Consider the following 21,519-nt stretch of genomic DNA (forward strand, 5'->3'; position numbering starts at 1 on the left):
TTGTGACCTCGTCATTCTCTAATTAGATCATTAGTAAGTGCTTGTGAGGACAGTATAGACTCACTCTTCAATTCACCGCTGTTATCACACAGTTTCCATTCTACTCACTTCTGCATCACATCAGCAAGTGCAGTCACAATGTCATCATCATGCCTTTACGATCGTTGATATAATGTTTTTCTCTCCCATTCCCTCAGAAAATCCAAGCTGTGATCACAGTGCTGGATTACGACAAGATTGGCAAGAACGACGCCATCGGGAAGATCTGGGTGGGAAGCAAGTCCACAGGGGCTGGCCTGAAACACTGGTCCGACATGCTGGCCAACCCCCGTCGCCCCATCGCCCAGTGGCATCCACTGCAGCCAGAAGAGGAGGTGGATGCTTCCCTCGCAGCCCTGAATGCCAAGAAGTAAAAAATCCCACCTCCACCTTAACCTACCCACGCATTTCCCACCATCCTCCCCGGGTCCCACATATCAGTGTATATTCCAGAAGAACACTCCAACTGTACATCTGCTCCCTCCACCCCCTCCTCCTTCCTCTTTCTCTCCCTTCGCCAACCTTCCAAAAGATCCATGAATACCATTCAACATGATGGGATATATAGTTAAAAAAAAAAAAAAGCCTCATGTTAAAAGCAATCATGTCATTGAAAAAAGAAGACAAGTCACAGGATGGACAGATACTCCGTTGATTTCCTTTAGATCTATTTTTGTATTGGGGTTGTGGTTCCATTAATAAGAATACAGAGTAGACTATGAAGAACAGTACAAGTCTTAAATGGGGATCTGGTGATAGAGGGGATAACACATACATTCACTCATGTTGTACTTCTCACCCTTTCCCTTTAGTGACACAGTTTGCTTAGAAATAGTGCTTAATAATAATAATAATAATAAAATGCTTTATACTGCCATATATGATAGAGAAATAACACAAGCAGGTCCATTCCTTAGGTGTATTTATTGTGCACCATGTTCCACACCTGCCAGTAATCATTCTAGATGATTCTGTTAGTTTGACGTACATTCCTAGAGTTGGGTAGCGAGTAGGGATAGGCACATATCCGGTTACCCACAAACACACTGCCTTTTTTCGATTGGTTAACCTTCCACCCGTCGTCTCAGGAAAACTGAGAGGAAACTGAAACTCCATGCCTTTATTTTCTAAATGGGTTGATATCATTCAAATATTCCAAGAAATGGGGAATTGTTGGATTCAAAAAAAGCTTGAGTGCTTGTTTTTTTTAGGTTGACGTAAGGCTCAGTTTATCCGTGAAATGGTATGTCAGGGAACAGGGAGGGAGGGATTTTCAGTTAGGAAAAAAAAAGTATATTTGTGTATATTTTGACTGTGAGTGTCATCCGAACAACAAAAAAGCAAGAAAATATCAGAGCAGGTTCAACAGAGACTGATTCCACCCACCAATGACATGATATTTACAAGGTGTCGAGTACTGCCTGCAGTCTACCACCTCCCCTCCCAACGCCTCTGATTCTGTATCTCACTTGTTCAGTGCTACTGCCATTAGTCATGGACTTGACACAAGGGTTTTACTTCAAAGAAGATCCCTATAACCGTCTTACAGTCATAAAGGAGACAAGCCTTCAAAGTAACAAAATAAGCAATTTTCAACTACCAGGGACGCCTTCCAGTTAAGCGGTGTTGTTCTCTTCATTTCGTTCTTTCTCATTCGCTTTTTTTTCCCCTTTTTGTTTATTTTCTACTCCAAACACTTTGATTCCTCAAGCACTTTAAATTCAAATGTTGTGTTTAAGTACCCTCAGAAACCAGAGCTTTAATTATTTATTTTAAGAATAACTACTGGTTAGAATTAAGAGCAAGGGAGTACATTTTGTAATCTTTTTTTTTTTTTTTTTGGTTGGTGTTGCTTTTAATATATGTGTTTGGTTTGTTTAAATCTTACATTTCTCACTTGATTGCAAGGGCACGGTCTGGAAGGAGGCACTGATCCATGTGTATATATTACACAGCTTACCAAACTGTTGAATTTAATTGCACTACTGGGTATTAATTATTCTGTTCTGTGGTAATTTGACGCTGTTCTCTGATCCGTTCTTTTTTTTATTGATCAAATGTTGTGAGATGGAAGTTTTCTGTGGCTTGTGTAACATGCCAGACGGTTCTCCTCGTGTAAATGGAATCCTCAGATGAAAAAGAGACGGGTTTCTATTCAATGCTGCGTCCTTTTTAATCAATATTCTGTTAAAAAAGAAAAATAAGGATGAGCTTGTGACAAACACCAAATGTGTCAGCTCTGAATAAATTGTTTAAAGCAAAATGAAAATCCTGACATGAGTCAGTGCCAGGGATAATTATTCAAATCAGTAATGCCCGTTGACTGTGTGCCAGAAAAGGCAAAGTCAATGTAGACATTACCACAATTCTTTGGGGTAATTTGATGAATGTTGGCTCTTGTTTCTTTCTCTGTTGGAAATTGTAACTTTTTATTTTTGTATAACCAACATAGATCATGTTTAGATTTCTGTTCCACATCTCACATGATATTTTGTTCTTCTGTTAAATGAAGCAGCACTAAAGAAAATGGCAACATGGAAGCAATCAAGCAACCCATCAGTGTGTAGTTTTGCCTATATACATAGTTCATACACGTTGATACTGCATGTTTATACAAAAATACTGTACATAAGAGCATGTTTTAGAGACAAAGCAAAAATATCTCGTGTACGTAAATGGGTGTCATTTGTCATTTTAATAACACAAACGAAGGGAAAAAAGATGCACTGTATATTTTCTAAATGAAACAAATGTGTATTTATTTTCCATGAGGGTCATTGGAGAGAATGTCATGCAATTATTAGAGTACTACTGCTAATAAGAACCTTTCCACGCCTGAAATTCTTAAGCAAGTGTGTCGTCCAGTACTGTGCGTGAGTTCATGTAGGATGAAAATGTAGCCGCATGCTTGCTATCTTATTCCTTGTGATCCAACGTCTTATTTTAATGCCATTTTATGTCATACTTTTATTTTTGTTACAGCACTTATCTGAAGGCCAATGTTTGAGTTTTTTCTGAATTTTATTACTTTTTAAAAAAAATAGGCTATGTGTTGAATTTTTAATGCTTGGGATGGATGGAGGGGCCTCCAAGTCGAGATACCACTATTTATTTGTGACAGATTTGGCATGGATTTATTTAAAAAAAATCACATTAAAGTAGATTGAATAATTCAGCAATCTGTAGGTGGATGTAGGAGTCAACATTAGTGCCAGTACTGATACGGAATCAAGTCTGTTGGACCATATCTATGTATAAAATGTATTTCCAGGGGCCAAATTATGAGTCCTCCATTTCAGTGAACACAAATGACTTGGAATCCCTTCTTCTCTCTTTCTTCACTTGGAAGTTTTTTATTTTATTTCCACTTCTATTTAAATGACCTGAAACCCTTCACGGCTGTGTCTCTTTTACTGTTTATTATACAATACGTGTATGTGTATACAAGATAAATGAATAAGATAAAACTAAAGCCATAAATCTCAAGCACTAACTCTTTAGAGCTCAGCTGAGTAGCTAGAGTTTATTTATGATGAAGAAAAAAAAATCCAACATGTCTTCGGTTTCCTTGGCCAGTGTTTCTCTTAATTACATTCCGTTTTTAGGTCTTCAAGAGGGCGAAATCCATTTTACTGTATATGTGAGCATTGAGAAAAGTTGTGAGTTTAGTAGAGTGAGTGTGTCTTTTTCTACTTTCCGAGCTGTTGATGTCCTTGTTTCATAGAGGTAGCTGATTTTACAGTATTGTGATTAGTAATGTATATGCCTTGTTTTGATAGTATAAATAATAGATCTAATATCACAATAGGTTCTCAATAATACAGCTAAAATGATATACATATATAGATATATAGAATATGAGAGTGTGTACTATTCTTTGGGCTGAGTGCAATTTAAGAACCAAACTATTCCACTCTTCAAAGTTTCTCTTCTTCCAGTTTAGCCGCAGAATGTACTGGTAAAAATACATGTACAATCAATAACACACTGCTGGTTATTTACTGTTCACGCTGATCATTTTTTTTGTTAGCTTGTTCAGCATATTTCTTAAGCAACAAAACAATAAATAAATCCACAAGAACTCATACAAACAAACAAAAAGAAACAAATTGTGTCGCCCAAGTTTTAGGCCTTCCATAAAACTATGCACCGAGCTATAATTTTAATGAACAACAAAACATGTCATTTCAAGCACATGATGTAAAGTCAAAGAACTAATTGAGCATTTTGTGGAAATTAAATGACTATCTTCCTTGCCAAGAGATTTAAAAAAAAAATCATACCTCATGTTTGCACAGTAAATATAAAGCCAAAGCTAGCAGAATGCAAGTTTAGCCTAGCTTAGCGGAAAAAGCTGAGTAAAGAAGCTAAAAGTTAGCCTAGCTCAGTCCAAAAATAACAAAAGCCTTTGTCACTGGTCTGGGTAAAGAGATAGTCTTGGGTTGTTTAACTGTGTACAGACAAACTTAATGAGATGTGTAAAAGAGTGAGCGTTGGAGGGATTGGTATTTTTTTAATTTTTTTTTTAGCAGAACTAACTTTTCCTCCCTGTTTTAAGCCTCTGCACTAAACTAAGCTAAGCTAACAGTTACCTATAGCTTCAGCCTTGGACTTCAGAGCTGGAACAGGTTTATCAATCCTCGCTCTTCTATTCGTAAAACTCTTGGTAAGAAGACAAATATTTCCTAAAATATTCATTTTCCCTTTAGGTTTGCCTTATTTGTTGATTTTTTCATGAAGTAAACTTTAAATTGCCATTTATCCCTTAGAGCAACAATCGTCAATGTGTCAGGCTATGAGACACACGATCTAATGCAATATTATAGTTATTCACTGTCCAGTAAATGCTATTGACTGTGACCAAATAATGCACTGAAAACAATTCACAAATAAGATTTCAGTGTGTTTCAGAAATACTGCCAGTACTAGATCACAGCTGCCAGCATTTGTCAACACTGTTTGAATCGGCAAAGCCAATATAACAATTAATGCAGAGGCAAACAGACCGCATCAAGTGACCGATGAGGCAACTGTGATTTCAGGTAAACTTATAGCACATAAAATCGATTTCTTTACTTCTTGTTTTTCTGCTTGGGTCACCACAGTCACTTGACCAACTGAGTTCCATTGGGGACAGAAACTGGGAGCTGTGTGTGCTTGTAGGCTATGTGTCAGATACATTTATAAAGTAAAGGCCCTCTAGCAGAAACAATACTAAAATAAACAACACTCAAATATATCAATAGAAGATACAGTACAGGTCTGCATGTATGGGACACATTACTCATTCCTAAAATGTGCATGTGTGTGTGTGTGTGTATGACCGTAACACTCAAACAATCTCAGTTAAGTTTTAGATATGGGTTTTTCCTGCTCTGCGCAGATGAACAATACCTTATGCACAACTGCATCTGAAACTGACTGCTGTTTCAGCTGTGCAGAGACCGTTCAATAAGCACCGTTCACGCTGTTCTTTCTTTTCTTTGTCTTATTTTGAACAAACGCTGGGATTTAAAAAGGGAAAGCATCCAAAAGTTCAGTAGGTCATTTTACCACCTTGTCAAAATGTGCTGAGAGGCCTCTCAGCCACCACTTTAAAAACATGTTGTCTTGTCTCCTCTATTACTCGCTGTATTTCTTCTTTGTATTCTTGTGCACGTGTAATCACTCCTTTCTGTCCTTTATTTTTTTGGTTGTGATGTATGCTGTTAATGTAGAATGTAGGTCTGTATTGAAATCAATGCAAGAGTCACTTTTGCTTTCTGTTTGTGTCTGTGTCCTGTTTAAATGTAACCAGCTTTGTTCCATCAGAGACGATAGGAAGCAGGCTCACTGATTTCTCCATGGAATCTGCTTCTGCTGAGCGTAAAGAAAGCCGGCCTTCATGTTTACAACATGGACATACTGTATACTGCCAAACATGCAGGACCGTACCAAACTCCCCTCTTGAGCGCTTAGTCCTCCATGCCTCATCCCTGATGCAACTGTACTCTCAAGACTCTTTTTTTCCTTTTCTTTTCTCCCACCTCTTTCTCTTCTTCATCATCTTTTAGAAGCGTGGGAGGACGGTCAGGTTGTGTCCTCTAGCTGTGTTTCTTCGTGTCTAGTGTCGTGGTGCGCGTGTTCATGTCAGTACTTGTGCCTACTGTGGATCGCATGCTTTAGCCCTTGACTGGACACAAACGTTGCTCACAAACTCCTCTTGACCCTTATGTGGACAAACGTTGGGGATCCTTCTAAAGTTATCAAGGGAACCAAATAACTTATTACAAATTTATCATATGTGTTACCAGTTCTGTAAAAAAAAGACAAATAGGAAATAAAGGCCTTTTAATTACCATGACTTGTTTGTGTTTGATATGCAGGGTTTTCAGCTCAGCTGGCTACCAATCATTTGGATTCATAATTCATTAATGCCACGCAGAGACACATTATCTTTCCTTTACAGTTTATTAGGCAAAGTGAGTAAACTGGTGTGTGTGTGTGTGTGTGTGTGTGTGTGTGTGTATTAAGCTATCGTCAGCACAGTTCAAAACAATATATTGCATAGTTCGAGATTTCTGCAGCATATAATGTGTTCGATCTTTTGAGTAAATGCAACCAAATATAACACTGGTGTTACAGCACACTGCTCTGTTTGGACTCCAGAAGCATCACATCAAATAATAAGAACATTTCATCCTGTAAGTGAAGAAAATGCAAACAACAAAATCCTTCCCATATGACACACCATTTATCTCTTATTAAATCTACAGCCAAATAATTATTTTGTCTAATACATCCAACAAGATAAGATACAGAAAAAATCCCACATTTTGTTCTTGGGATACCTTTATCCATCTAATTCTTTAAGGATTAGATAGATTTGTTTGATTAATTAAATTACTTAGATTATTGTGTCATGCATTAAAATAAATGCCCTGCCAAAAACAAGCTTTCAAGACATCATTACATTACAAAAAATAAGAAAAAACCAAGGTTTCCTTCATAAAGAACCTGCACATGGCATCGCTTCTTGAATTCATTTTTCTCATTTATTATGACAAGAAGACAAACAAGACATTTTGTCAAATTATTTCATTAAAAAAAGCAACATAATACAGCTGTGGCACCGGTACATGGTGTGCAAAAAAAAAACCTGAACAGAAAGCTGATAGGTTTAATGAAGTTTGGATTTAATGAAGGAGCTGGAGTAGCATAACACCATTAAGTGAAACTGCAAGTAATCTGCATCATTTTTAATGAAAAGGGCGAGCAACCATTTATTTTATAGAACATTAGATTGTCCTTAATATGATAATAAAATATTGTGCAGGATACAATGTCAGGAGTGGTTTTAAAGTGCATCTATTTGTGGATTATTTTAGCATTTATATTTTCATCACGTCAAAGAAAGCTTGCCAACAGGTCAAGAAGCAAATATGCATGAAAACAAATACATGCAAGTATAAAGATGTTTAACTAAGAAATGCATAAATAAATAAATATATCTTTTTAATACAACATAACACTGGTACTTCCTTATACACACGTACACACACACCTACACACACACCTACACACACAAACAGATGGCCGCCTCTGTTGTTTTCTTTTTTAAGCTTGGTCAGTGGATTAGTCAGGAACACAACATTGCCATGAGAATAAGTGCACCTTATAACATTTTTGTTCCATGTTTGTTGCTACTCCGGTGTCTTTAAAGGTCACATATTATCCTTATTTTCAACCAGTTTAAATAAGTCTCCCATAACCATGTCTGTAAAGTTTCCTGTTAAAAATCCACTCTGATCCTGTATTTTATCATTCCTATAAGCCCCTCTATTTCAGCCCTGCTCAGAACAGGCTGTCTGTAGCTTTAATGCAAATGCACGGTGTCATGCCCCTCTCTGGAAGAGCTTGGGTGGCTCGGGCTTTTTTGCTTCATTGCTGATTTTTTACAGTGAAAAGGCGGAGGGGGAAACAAACACCTATCTGTGTGAGTGTCTGCCCTTTGTGATGTTATTAAGGAAAAAAGGTCTGTTTGAGAACATATTTTCTGAAAAGTGGAACAGGCACAGGTGAAGACGGATTTTTCTGAAGTTGCGGGGTTTTGTAGACAGACTAGAGACACACACTAGGGAAAACATGTTGAAGTGTATTTTGAATAATATGTGACCTTGAAGTTATATGTATACCATTATTTTATCCTTATTAAGAATATATTAATAAATTGGTTGACTATATAAAGACTTTTAAATGTATTGTCATGCCAAAAAATTGACCTATTGTCCTATGACAAGAAATAACTGATGTGATTGGCTTCTAACCCTTTCACAACTCGGAAAAATACATTAAAATACTTTTCTGCAGTGCATGATGTCGCAGCAAACGTGAAGTCTCAGTGTGATGATATATATAATAATAGTATAAACAGTACCTTCATGCAAAAACCCTGGATTTGTTAAACTGGGCCTCATTCAAACAGTATAAGTGGTCCCTGTTTCGTTCATGTGAAAAACCTTTAGATGCAACATATTAAGTTCAAACTGTTGTAACCCTGTCAAGGCAGTGACTCAAATTTGCCTGAAACATCTAAACATTTTTCTTCAGATGTTTACAAGCCTCGATAGGAATTGAAATCTGCAAAGCAGGCAGTCACTGCAGCTCATATGACAGGAGTCACATCACGGGTACTTAAAATGGTCCTATCAGGGTAGAAGTGTCCACAAACACAGAACAGGAGCTTCAGACATGTTGTTTTCATTTGGACAGTTTGCTGATGACCCGAATGAGAGCCCCATTCTCATCCTTTAGCCTCTGGTTGTCTGACTTGAGCTCTGTTAAGATCTGGGACAGCAGAGGGAAATAAATTAAATTAGAAAATGATATCATCATCACAGTTATGCACACAGATATAAGTTAAATGGTTTGTGGATACGGTGAAGTTTTTAGCTTCAGGAGGTAGGAAGACACAATTCAGGACTATATCCACTAAATATCTTCTATCACTGTACAAATAAATGACTGAAACCTGTCACTCTGTAAAGGTTTAGGCCAAGCAATGATGACATGCTTTACGGTCTTCATGCAAGTGAGGAGTGACTTTGACGATATGGCCTTTATATGGAAGGTGAAATAGAATAATGTCAGAAAGAGAGAAAACTGAGAGAGGGTCAATTTCCAAAATCTAGGTCATGTCTCTCAGGAGGAGCAATGACTAAAAATATCCAGCCCCTTTTCCAAAGTATTTCCCCTCTACAAGAGACAAACAATAACCCTCTGCTCGAGGCTAGCTGTGACATATCACCCAAAACTGGTGAATGAGCAAAGGAGCAAATGAGTACAAACGTGTTTATAACCTATGAAAAATCACAGGTCAGGAGACCCTTCTCTGTTTGTTTTACTGTCACTCCCTACACAATCCAAGATTCAAGTCTATTCCATAACCATGTTAATGCAGGTTTTTAAATGCAATAAAAGGAATAGTAAAGCATTTTGGGGAGTATGGCTTTTTCACTTTTCATCAGAATAAGATATAACTTTATCTCTGAAATGACATTTTGCAGAAAGAGATGCGAGATGTTGGAGACAATGTGGATTTCAGGAGATCAACCACTGGAATATTTTCTGGGATTGCCCAGTGACAAAAAAAAAACCCTGTTTTTTTTTTTAAACCTGAAACCTGGAAAAAATGTGTTCAGTGTTGGACCAAGAGGGTTACATTTATAAGACCCCTACAGACAGATTTTGTGGAGAACCAACAAAGGACCCTTTGTTACCGTCTTGTTTTAGCATTCTTATTTACTTTATGAGCTCTTGCTTGTCACTTCCTTTCTTCCTTCCTTCTTGTGTACACACTTTCGTCTCTCTTAACCTGTATTTACTGTAGCTCTAATTATCCTTGAGAAAAACCTGACGACTGTAGAGGTAATTAACCTTTCATTTTGTCTCAATGCTTTGTAATGTAAACTGTAGTTCAAATACAGAAGTAAACAATTTAAAAAAAAAGTGAAATGCCAGCAGCCTCTTAGCATAGCTTAGCAAGAAGCTAGCAGGGCTAAAACAGTAACTTGGCAACAAAAACAAAACAAAAAATAAAAACAAAACCGGGCCTTTAGGGTGGACACATCAACACAATGTATGTTTAACATGCAAACAAATTAAATCAACATTGATATTTCAAAAGTTTATGAGAGGTTATGTGCTGGAACTACGCCAGGTGTATTGACCTCCTGGAGCTTTGGCATGACCATGCGGTGTTGAATTGTCAATTTCAAAATGTTTTCATCAAACAAGTTTTTATTGAACAACTTTATGAGTGAGTTTTGGGCATACTTTAAGATTTGGATCTTGATGCTAATCTAAGCTAAGTGTTTCCTGGCTAAAGCTTCATATTTGGCATACAGACATAAGAGTGTTTTTTAGCTTCTCAAAGGCGTCTCATTATAGCCTACCTCTAAGTACTGTATTAGTCTCTTTTTCTTCGCTAACAAGGTTCATAAACTGAAACGTAATATCAGCATTTGCATCTCAGTCGGGGGCACAAATGTTGTTCATTTTAAGGCCATTGCGTGTCTCATTTCCTCTGGGAAATTGACTAGCATGATGGCTATTTTCATGGGAAACACACTGCTGGCTCTATGAACATTAGAAACACATTTTGGCTGCACTTCCCCGAGGACTGCAGCCATGCACTGAGGCTACAATCCTTGCGCGGGCGACCCGGGTTCACGTCCGGCCTGTGGCATCCTCACTGCATGTCTCTCCGATCCTATCCACTGTCCTCTACAATAAAGGCTAAAAAAAGCTTGAAAATGAAAACCTTTAAAAGAAGCTCATGAGGATTTCTTAAGGGAAAGGGTCAGCTGCATTGGCCCATGATGGCCATAAAGGGCACTGGGTTAAAAGGGTGCAGAAAGAGATGCATTGCAATTGGGGGAGTGAGCATGCGGAAGGTGCAGGACCTGCCTGAGAGGAACACAGCAGAGGACGAGGGGGCTGAAGAGGCACCAGAAGGAGAGAGGAGTGTAGAAGTTATGAGGCTGAGGAGGGGAGAGGAGGGGGGAGGAAGGAGAACAAATGATGTCAGAGGATCAGAGGTCCTCCGTCTCCGGCATGGATGCCGTCTCAGAGAGGCGGGCGAGGACGCGCAGCATGGCTCTATTCTCAGCTAGGAGACATTCATTCACCCTCCGCAAGCTCTGGACCTGAGCCAGAGCAGGGAAAGCCTGCACAGAGGAGGAGAGAGATACAGAGAGGGGCAGACATAAAGCATGCAGGGGGGAGTGGTGGGCAGTGCCATGTGCAGAGAAAAAAAGACTCATGTGCCCACACAGCCACACAGACAGATGAAAACAACAACAGATCAGAGGGACTCATATAAATGAGTATTTATACAAGAGGGAGATTTTGAGAAGAAACAGCAGAAGTTGCAACAAACAAAGAAAATAAAAAAGCTTTTTCTACTTGAGTTTGTGCTTTAAGTGGAAAGTGGTGGGCTGATAATATGCAATTGTATGCATAGAGTTGCAAAATAAAGTTCATATGAATCTCATAGAAATTCCCTTTATATTTCTGACTGTGCAGAGAGGTCCGGTTAATAAGAAAAAGGAATAGAAAAGATTTATTCCCCTCTCCTATTTTCCAGACATTGAGGCAAACCTCTGAGTGGTTGGATTGAAACATGTGTGGTTTGACGCCATTCCTGAGGCTAAACCACACACTCACACACACACATTTGTAGTGTTTCAAGCTAACCAAACACACTTTTACAGATTTGAATGTGACCATGGATATGATGTAAGGAGTACATCCAGCTGGTTCTCACAACAATAACAACATTCAGTAAAGCCTGGCTGTGTTCTGGATATTACAGTTCATGCAGATAGAGAAAAAACAGACCAGTCTCTGGAGAGGTGCCCTTAGTTAGAGGGGAGAGACTAGCAGAATGAGGCAAGAATACATAATGATCAGTATCCTTTATTAGAATTTCTAAATTTTGAGCCCTCTGATATGAAATTAAATCTGACTGCACTCAAGTCCTGCAGATAACTCAACACAGTTGCTATTAATTATGTTTTAGAAGCTGTCGAGAATAATTCAGCGTCTCTGTAAGATATGTAACACCCAGCAAAGTAATATCACATTAGCAAATCGATTATATTTCAAAGCAGAAAGCAGGAGATGAATTACCTTTAATGTGAAACACCTACATTTCAAACCAGTCATCTATACAGTATATAGGCGCAGCGCCAGAAGGCTGAGGCTAATTATAGTGTATTTAAAGGAATGGATGTAGAATATGAAAGCCAGTGTTTAAGTGTCCTAAACCTACAACATTAATAAGAATGAGACAGAGGGATGTCTTCAGTGGTTGCAAACAAGCAGCAACCTCTGATATTGAAATAAAGCCAATAAGGAAGTGCAAAAAATGCAGTTACTCAAAGTGTCCAGTTGAAAGTGCAAAAGCTCTCGAGCTCATTTCTTAGTTAAAACTGTACAGCACAAGGGGCTCAAGTGTTTGCATATCCGCTTTGATTTTAATCAATTTTAGAGATATCCATAAATGTGCACACATTTTGCTTTGCTAACCAGGCTAGCCTGTGCATTAGCTCTTTTAAATAATATTAGATCAGACTCACAACATCGAAATGCCAGACTAAAGGCTTCAAACAATACTCAACAAACCAGTAGATTACATCACAGTGAGTTTGTATTTCCCAGATACATTTTAAATGTTGTTTTACGACAACCTGCTCCCTCAACAGTTGATGATGTCATCTTTATGAGTGCCACCTCTAGGCAAGGGGAATAAAAACTTCTTCATTTTTGACCCTTCTGTAATCGTCAGAAAGTCCTTTTTGCATGTTTTGAATAACTGTATACTCTCAAAAGCTGCTGTTTGTCCAAAGAAGACAACACTGACATTTTCACGTCTGAGAGTCTTAAATCATCTTACCGTTTGCTCTCTAGCAGATAGCACGCTACTAACGATGTAACATTTACTTAGTAGCTCCACCTTGTGGAGCATCTAATGTGCTAATGTGAATAAGTGACTTTGTGAGTGAATCTGAAACTCCTATATTTTTGACTTTATCCTGTGATGTGTTCACACGTGTAAACATGCCTGAATCTCTGACAGAACAGAATATAGTGGGGTGACAGGCAGGTGTCAATCACTCCTAAACTTCTTTGCGACCACTCACCATCCCCCCTCCCCCTGAGACAGCCTGCTCTCAGGGCTGGTACCCACAGCGGAACCGCATTGGGGCGTCCTGCTGAGGGAACCACGACAACAAACAACAAGCATCTGTTTCTGGCACACCACACTTCTTCAAGTGTCCTATTTATAAAGATGTTATCATTGGCTGCACATTGTACTTTCTTCCGACCGCAGCCATGATTTTATTTCTCGAGAGGAACAAAACAATGTAGCTGTAATTCACTCCAACAGTCAAGTTATAATCTTGTTAATTTGTGAATGCTTTCTCAAAAAAGTACACTCAACGTTTACTCAGGCCTGACGTCTCTTTGCTGCTCTGCGCCGTGTTTCTCTGTGAGGCAGAATTCACGTTGCAGGAATGTCTCACAAAAGCAGGTCTTTTGCTTTTGGACGGGGTCCGGTATTCAACTGGAACTAGGTCACATTGTTCACCCCAACAGTGGGATAAGTGGAGCAGAGGAGCAGCACAGGCTCCTCCTTAGCCTGGCAGGACGTGGCCCAGCAAAACACTGTGGGTAATGAGCCCGAAGCATTAACCTTCCCTCTCCTTGAATCCGAATCCACCTGGCTAACCAAAAGCCCTGGAGTAGGCTCCATGTGTGTGTCTGCTCTATGAAAACACTTTAAGTGTGCTTGATTTAGCACGAGTCAGACGGGCCTGGCTGGAGGTGTATATATTCAAAAACTGTTAGATTTTTTACGGTGTCTGGAAAAACATTTCTGAAGAAGTGAAATGTAACTTGGAATGGCATGTTAGCACCGTTTATTTTGCATTTACTGACCTTTAAGTCATCCTCCATGTTTGACACTCTTTTCTCAAGAGCTTGTTTTTCCTGTGAATGAAGATTAAACACTTAAATACTTTAATGGCCCCTTGGAAACCCAATGTGAACAAAAAACAACAACTAAGAAAGCCTGAGATAGAATTGGGTGTTTATCCATGATGATAGAGCAGAAGAGCATGAACAAAGAAAATACCATCATTTTAAAAGGTTGCCATGATACTTACCCTTTTCTCCGCACCAAGTACTGAAGATCTCTCTGATATTCGGTCTTGCCTCTAGGAGATAGAATGAGGACGTTATCACAAAGTATTGGCACAAAGCATGGCAAAAATTACATTTCTTATGAGCATGATTTCATGAAGAAATCTCCTCCTATTGGCACATTCTTTGCTCTGTACCTGGGTGACTTTGTCCAGCTGGGAGCGTATCTTGACAAGTTCTTGTTTACTGTCCTGCAACCTGGATTTGAGCCTCTCATTCTCATGCAAAGCTTCTGCATACATCTGAAAAAAAAAAAAAATATTTGGAGGGCGTTCACTGGGGGGAAAAAACCCATGCATTTAACATGTTGGATTCTCTGGGCTAAAACATACAAAAAGTGAAGGAAAGCACCATCCGGTCCTTGTGAACACAGAGTAGAGAAAAACAAATCCAGAGGCAGTTTGACTTAAAGGAATCCAAAATACATTTACATAGACATGTTGTATATTGTGCCTTTAAATAATGTATATTCATTTCAAATATCCATGTGCTTGCCCTTATTGGACAGTTAATAATGTCCGCTTATTCAACAGGCACATTGTGGGAATAAACCCCAGTCTTCTCTACCACACAAATCCTACAGGAGGTATTGTGTTTGTTTCGAGTCAGGTAGGAGTTACTACCTTCTTATAGTCTTTGGTGGTGGTGTCCTGCTCCTGTCTGTTTAGAGCACCCAGCCTCGTCTCTCTCCGTGAGTAAGAACTAGTTCGGCCCAGTGGTTTGTCTGTTGCACTCTCACCACTGGAGTCATACCTAAGAGCAACGCATTCAGCACACAATGCTGTTGTATTAAGGGCATCATTTTTTGGTCAGGAAATACAAGTATGTGTGAAAAGAGGATACAAACAATGCTAAATCCTTACCTTGACAATCTTTCATGCTGAAAAAACAAAGAAAAGACCTTATTAGTTCGATTATTCTGCACTACAGCATGGGAACAACACAGTGGGGAAAAAATGTTCTGTGACGGTTGGATCAAGATTTATTTGCTTGATAAGACCCAACAGAGGCTTGGCAGTGAAATATTTTCCATTTTCAGACTAGAGAAAAAAAACTTCCAAGTGAATTATCACGGTGTGCTCAGAAACCTGAAGTCCCAGAGGGAAGAACTGCATGAAGAACTGAGATATAATTCACCCATACACTATAGCGACAGGGTTCACACAGGTCAAACCTCCCCGGTGAGCCTGGTTAATCTCTTAGAACAGGCGGCAGCCACGCAAAAGCCTGCAGCATAAAGATGACATAATGACATCAGAAGTTAAGTATCTCCTGTGTGGCTGGTTGACGTCTGACCCCAGACAACAGACTGATAGCAGACTGTTCTGGCAGGTTTTTTGCAATGACTAGCCCAGCGTACATGGCTGCCAAGCTTCCTGTTGTGATCAGAATTTGTTCTCCATTACACCAAGGAGTGTGAAAATTGTGCTGAAGTCAGAAGAGTTTATTCCAAAGGAGTTTACTAAAGTCAGAGGAGTGAAGAACTGTAAGATCTCCAATACAGTGCAAAATCTTGAATTGTAGGAAGTGAATTTATTAATTTACGATAAAAATATAAAACTATGTCCATAAGTCATAAATTAATTGGTACATCTCAATTCAAGACATCTTAAAAGTGAAGGAATGTTGCCGCAGATTTTTAATTTTTTTTTACTTATTACCAGCAATTTAAGCCTAATGTATTCCTTTAAAAGCGTTAGATAAGATATATACACTTGCTTATATTTGAGTTTCAGCAAAAAGTAAAAATAAGGATAAATTAGCCTTTAAATCAAAAAACAAAGCACTTTCTAAAAATAAATGTTAGTTTTCTTCCCAACTTTTTCCCCAGATAATTGTAGGCAAAGGAAAGTGTTGCTATTGTAGCTGAGCTACGAAAAATGTTAGCTTAGCTGGTTTCCTTGTTTTGCTGGAAACAAGCTAGGCTAGTGTTAGCATGTCTTAAGCTCCTGGGCCAAGCCTTACAACAAGATTCAGACCACATACATACATGGTAAACAGTGTACGTCTTTAAAAAAAAAAAAAGTTTTATTGAGCCTTGTTAAAGCACAAAAGAGCGAGTTTCACTGAATCCATCATTGTCTTAGGCTTTGGAACCAATGGCGGGAAGAAGTAAATTGTCTATTTTTTATCAGGAACAGACCACAACAGAAACAGAGATGGTAATATGAAGCAAGAATGATCCATGATGTCTAACTAATGCAGTCTCACAAACCGTCCTCGTCAATGTCAATTCCAAGAGTTTCTTTCTGCCAGAGGAGCAGGGCTTTAAACACCTTCTTTGGAAACAGCTTTCCAATAATCATCTTGTGTGGTTGTCCAAGATGTTAGAGACAAGAAGCAGATGTAGGTGCATAATGTGCTATATATACGAGGACAACTGATGTCAAAAGGAAAAGAGCTCAAAGTTATCCATGCTCTCACATTTGGCTAGTTGGGGGAATATTTCATGCAGCGTCAAAGGAGCAAGTGTTTACATAACTGAGCCAGCACTGCTTGTCCTTATGTGGTCATGTGTTTTAGAGGAGCCATCCAGGAAAAAACAGACCTTCATGACCCCAGTAGAAAAAGGGCCAAGGATAGAGGTAAGTCTTACTCCAATCTCTCTGCAATACAGAGGAGATTTCTATGCAAGATTTGGTGGAAATGCATTAATCAACCACGCTGATTGGCCGTCTGGTTTTCATGAATAAATCATTAGTCTGCTTTTTTGAGGAACTGTTACTCATCCTTCTCTCACCAAACTCTTTTAAGATTACAAGTTCCTGTTCCCAAAACCATTTCACACTACAGGATTAGCAAATTGGTGAAATACGTTTTTTTAAAACATATCCCAGAGAAATCCACAGTGAGCTTAGCAAAAGAAGGGATCCAAAGAGTCACATAGGCTCTCACATGTATGTCTGCGTCATGTTAATTCAAATTGAGCCAAAGGCAAAAACTGAACCATAGTTGAAATTCTAGGTCTGATAGCAGCTGCAACAGAATGATTCCCTTGTTAGGAGAAGCAGAGGAGTCAGTGTGGCCTTTGAGGCTCAGTAAAGTATGTGAGGCAGAGCAGATGCAGGAGGAGAATATCAACTGGAGGGGGAGAAAAAACAACAGGGTGTCTGACTGATGGAAACAGTCTACAAACGGGTGCAGGCTTGAACCACAGGTGCTCAATAAGCACAGCGGCTTCTAGGTTTATGATTGAGGGGGAGGCAAGGGGGTGGCTGAGCTCAGTGATACAGCATGCATGCATGATAACGTTGACAGTAGAATGAAAGAGGTACTGCTGAAATCATCCTTAGGAGAACACATTCTCTCATCTCTTGAGTGTCCTTCCCTTCTCTCTGTTAAAGCATAACTTCAGAAATGACTGGATGATGCAGTAGGAAAATCTGAGCCGCACACAAACACAAAAACGTTCTCACACACACACCTCACTCCAACCACTGGGACTGACACAAGGATCACGACCATAAAAGACGTTTCTTCCACAGTCACTCTCCTTCTCTCACTTTAGCTCTAAACCGTTTGCAGTTAACTCTTAACAGGAAATCTGAGGCTGCCCTGCCACAGAAGGCATCTTCTTCTGTTTTAAAGAGCACTGACAAAAATGCCTCACTTTGGATGAAGTAAGGAGATGGCGTGCTAGAAATAAAAGTATAATACCACAATGGTTAACTATACTGTCCGGCTCTTTCACAATAAAATCCAATATAAGATACTTTAATCTTTGCAATTAAAAATTACTTTGAATCTCTCTATAGGCCATAGACAGTCTAGTCTTTAAGTCCTTACAGGTGTACTATATAGTTTTGGAAGATAAATGTAAAAGTTGGAGTACAGTAAGTGTACAGATCCTGTGATACATATTCACAACTCTATACAGATAATGCCCTCAAAGGAACATTTGGTCCCTCTAACACTGTCTGAAGATAAAATGTGACACGAGTAGTTATGGTGGGGGGTCCGCCACAGTGCAACCGTACCTCTCCTAGTAGCTTTTCAGCTCTAAACAGATTTCCAGGGACCCATTTATTCCTTTGAATAAAGTTTGTGAATTTAGTTTAGAAAATATAGCATAGAATTGTTTCACTTCTGCAACTTTCAAATGACACCACCAAAACTGCTTAGTATCCCTTTCATGAAAAAGGGTGACCCATTTTCTTACATTTTTCCATCAATCAGATTTTATTTAATGAAAAATGTTGCTGTTTGGACCTCAGATGGTACAAAGTGTGACAGAACAAAGAACCTGAAGGAAAAAAATCTTGAGAGCTTCAAAGACCTTTTGACAGACCTTTCTTTTTCCAATCAAACCTTTTTGACCCACTGAAAAAAACTTTCTTTACTCACTTTGGGGTCCAGACCCACCAGTTGACAACGACTGGTCTGAATCAAAGCCTCTGGGAAGTTAAAGTGAACACATTTTACACATTCAACACGGTGTGGGTGTTTAATTTGCTTATACAGTAAATTCTGTTAAAAGTAACACAACAACTCAGATGTGTTCAAAATTAACACGTCTTGTGTTATTTTTGACAAATATGTTTGAGGGTATTTTTTGGAGGGTGGTCACAAACTTAGTGTGATAATTATCTTTTCGCTTTAGTTATCAATATTAAACTCATCTTCTAGTCGTAAAATATCATTAGTTTTAACTGTAAAGTGGTGATGTAGAAGCATAAAGTAGCATCCAATTGAAGTACAGTTCAAGAACCTCAGTTGTACAGTCATGAGTAAATAGACTTGGTGGAAGCTCCATCACTTTTAAAATCTGCCAAAAGATCAGTGTAGTCCAATTATGCAGATTGGTTCCAAGTTTATACTTCCTCCTGTGGTTCACAGCTGTAACGCAGATTGTGTTTCACTAAAGAGGACCAGGTTTGTTCTCATCAAAACATTGTGGCGAGGCTAAAAATATTCCATCAATCTGAGTCCACACCCCCTCTGCATCACATCTCTCCCATGAGAAAAAAAACAACAACAAATCTTATTCGGTCTGAAATCATGGAAAATGAATTAATCATGGCTACAGAGCACTGACGCTTCAGGAAGAAAATTGCAGAAACAGGACAGCATCCACTAATATCCTTCACTGTCTGTAGGACAGCCTGGCATTACAGGAGAAAATGTGTGCATCAAAATCGCTATATTTCTTTTCTGTCCCTTTAAATGTGTCTGTCAGCTCAGTGTGCTGCACTGAGTCAAACAACGCCCATGAGAATAAAACACTTAAGACAGATAAACAAACATAACAGGAAATTACAGAAGAGATGTTTTCAATCCAAAAAAAATCCTTTTTCCAGAAACTCAGAGTCTCCGGGCTTCAGAGTGAATACTGGCCTCCATTCCACAATTCACCAAAAAAGATGAGATACATGGTTCACAGATAACTTTGATAAACTGAGTCAATCAGGAGAGGTTGATTATTTAAGTTCAAGTACATCATTAATCTAACTGTTAAGTAATTATTGTTAATTAAATGTTTGAATTGTTGCTTGTAAAACAGAAAATGTCCAAATACAAAAAGCTTTGTTAGCCGGCAACTTACATATATAATTTCAGGTAGGCCTATACATTCATCTGCCTCGATTTTCTCAAATTCACAACTTTGACAAATAATGTCATCAGATAGTGTGCATTATCAAGTTTGACTTTCTTTTGATGTTTTTGGATCATAAACTTTGAACACACATTTCTGATGTCTAAAGTTTAAGACGCTGAAATTACACTGTTTGGTTTTTGTGCTTGACAATTGACATGTGTTATCATTTTTTAAATAACCACAGAAAAATCCAGGAAAAAAATCCAGTCTCAATCCAGAAAATGTTATCTGCTTTATGGATTTTATTCTGGAGGAAATAAGGTCCCATCTTACACTTTGAATGAAAGAGTAAAACAATTTATGCTAATTTAGTCAAATAGATATTTTACACTAATCAATGTTTTTTTTTATTTTATTAAGTATTATACAAAGTGAGATTAAGGTGTGAAAGTGTACAATAAGTAGAAGAAAACGTTCTGTTCTTACTCTGTAGTTTTTGTCTGTGGGGGACGGAGAAGACGGCGGTGACTCTGTTAGTGACTTCCTGGTTCGAGTCAGGTCCTTGGTGCGCGGGTAGTACGTTGACATCTCCCTCCTCTACCCCTCGCCTGGAAGTCAACTTCTACTGTAACATTCACCGTGGCCACGGCCAGATAACAGCTGCACCGACGCACAGATTCCCTCAAGCAAGAGTGACGCAGATGCCAGGACTGAGTCCTGGGGGAACCCCCAGCAACAACAGGTGTGTGTTAAAGAGTGTGTACGTGTGTGTTCTTCAGTCCAGCTTCACACTCCTGTGCTGCAACCGGAAGGATTTTCTTTAAAACTCAGCAAAGAAATCTAAACAAAACTATTTCTGTTGATCACAAAAACTGAGAAAAGATTGTTTAACTAAAGCAACCAAATGATCTTGTTTTTCCACTTTGTCAACACTGAAGTCTCTGATGAAATGTGAAAAGTCCAAAAGCAAGCAGCCAAGAGAGAAAAGTTTGTCCCCTATGCTGCCTCTTCCAATGTTTCCCAAAGTTATACACTCTCTCACTCTCTCTCCCTCTCCATCTCTCTCCCTCTCCTCTCACTGCTTGGTCACTCTCATAGTCCCCCCTCCCCCTCACACGCTCTCTTCTCCCTCCTGTCTTCAGCTCTGGCAACCTGCCAGAGGCTCTGCTATGGCAGCACTCGGCACCGAGGGCTAAAATTGTCCACTGATGTGGACTGGGATAAGGGGAGGTGGAGCACAAAGCCAGAGTGGAGAGGAAGAGCTGCAGCAGTGTGTGTGTCGTGAAAGGTCAACACGCGGTATTACCTGAGGAGCCATCAACAACAGAGAGGTGTCAAGTAACTGTGTACACCCCGCAGTGTGACGGAGAGGACTGCTGTTCGTGTGAGTGCTAACACAGAGCACTTCTGCCACTATTCCCCTGAACAAAATGATGCTGAATCTGTTTCACATTTTAGCCTCCTGGATCATTATGCAACCTAATGGAGTTTGTTAAAACACAAAGATGGTGACATCTTTGTTCATAGTTAATGCTGTATAAAATACTTTACCCCCACATCAGGGGTAAAGTATTGGGCAATAAGGCGCAGAGATGGATTCCACATGCAAATCATAAAACAGTGGGAAACTACTGATCAGGTCCAGATGTTCAGAAATACAGTGTTGCCTTATTGATATATTTTGGGGTTTTTGTAAC

The 21,519-nt window shown here is 39.0% G+C and overlaps 2 protein-coding genes across 7 annotated transcripts in view; one reads left to right on the forward strand and one right to left on the reverse strand.

The window, feature by feature from the left end:
• Positions 1-3,433, forward strand: part of LOC306833984 (synaptotagmin-2-like) — a 59,230-nt gene extending 55,797 nt beyond the window's left edge. For all 3 annotated transcript variants that reach the window (XM_079359687.1, XM_079359689.1, XM_079359688.1), the window contains one exon: positions 198-3,433. In XM_079359687.1, the coding sequence (XP_079215813.1) occupies positions 198-413 (216 nt within the window). In that variant the 3' untranslated portion in view covers positions 414-3,433. The remainder of the gene's footprint in view (positions 1-197) is intronic.
• ppp1r12b (protein phosphatase 1, regulatory subunit 12B) lies at positions 3,182-21,270 on the reverse strand. 4 transcript variants are annotated; one of them, XM_079359699.1, is made up of 8 exons: positions 20,309-20,860; positions 15,150-15,166; positions 14,910-15,039; positions 14,424-14,528; positions 14,250-14,300; positions 14,023-14,073; positions 13,224-13,292; positions 3,182-8,865 (listed from the first exon to the last, which is right to left on the reverse strand). In XM_079359699.1, exons 1-7 carry the CDS (start codon positions 20,408-20,410, stop codon positions 13,254-13,256), a joined length of 495 nt encoding a protein of 164 aa, XP_079215825.1. In that variant the 5' UTR covers positions 20,411-20,860; the 3' UTR covers positions 3,182-8,865; positions 13,224-13,253. The 4 variants fall into 4 exon arrangements, with proteins under 4 accessions (XP_079215825.1, XP_079215824.1, XP_079215823.1 ...); XM_079359698.1 differs by having other exon boundaries at positions 13,224-13,295; positions 20,309-20,859; XM_079359697.1 differs by lacking the exon at positions 13,224-13,292 and having other exon boundaries at positions 20,309-20,859.
• Positions 21,271-21,519: the final 249 nt, after the last annotated feature.

This window comes from Symphodus melops (genome assembly GCF_947650265.1).
Source record: "Symphodus melops genome assembly, chromosome: 13".
NCBI lineage: Eukaryota > Metazoa > Chordata > Actinopteri > Labriformes > Labridae > Symphodus > Symphodus melops.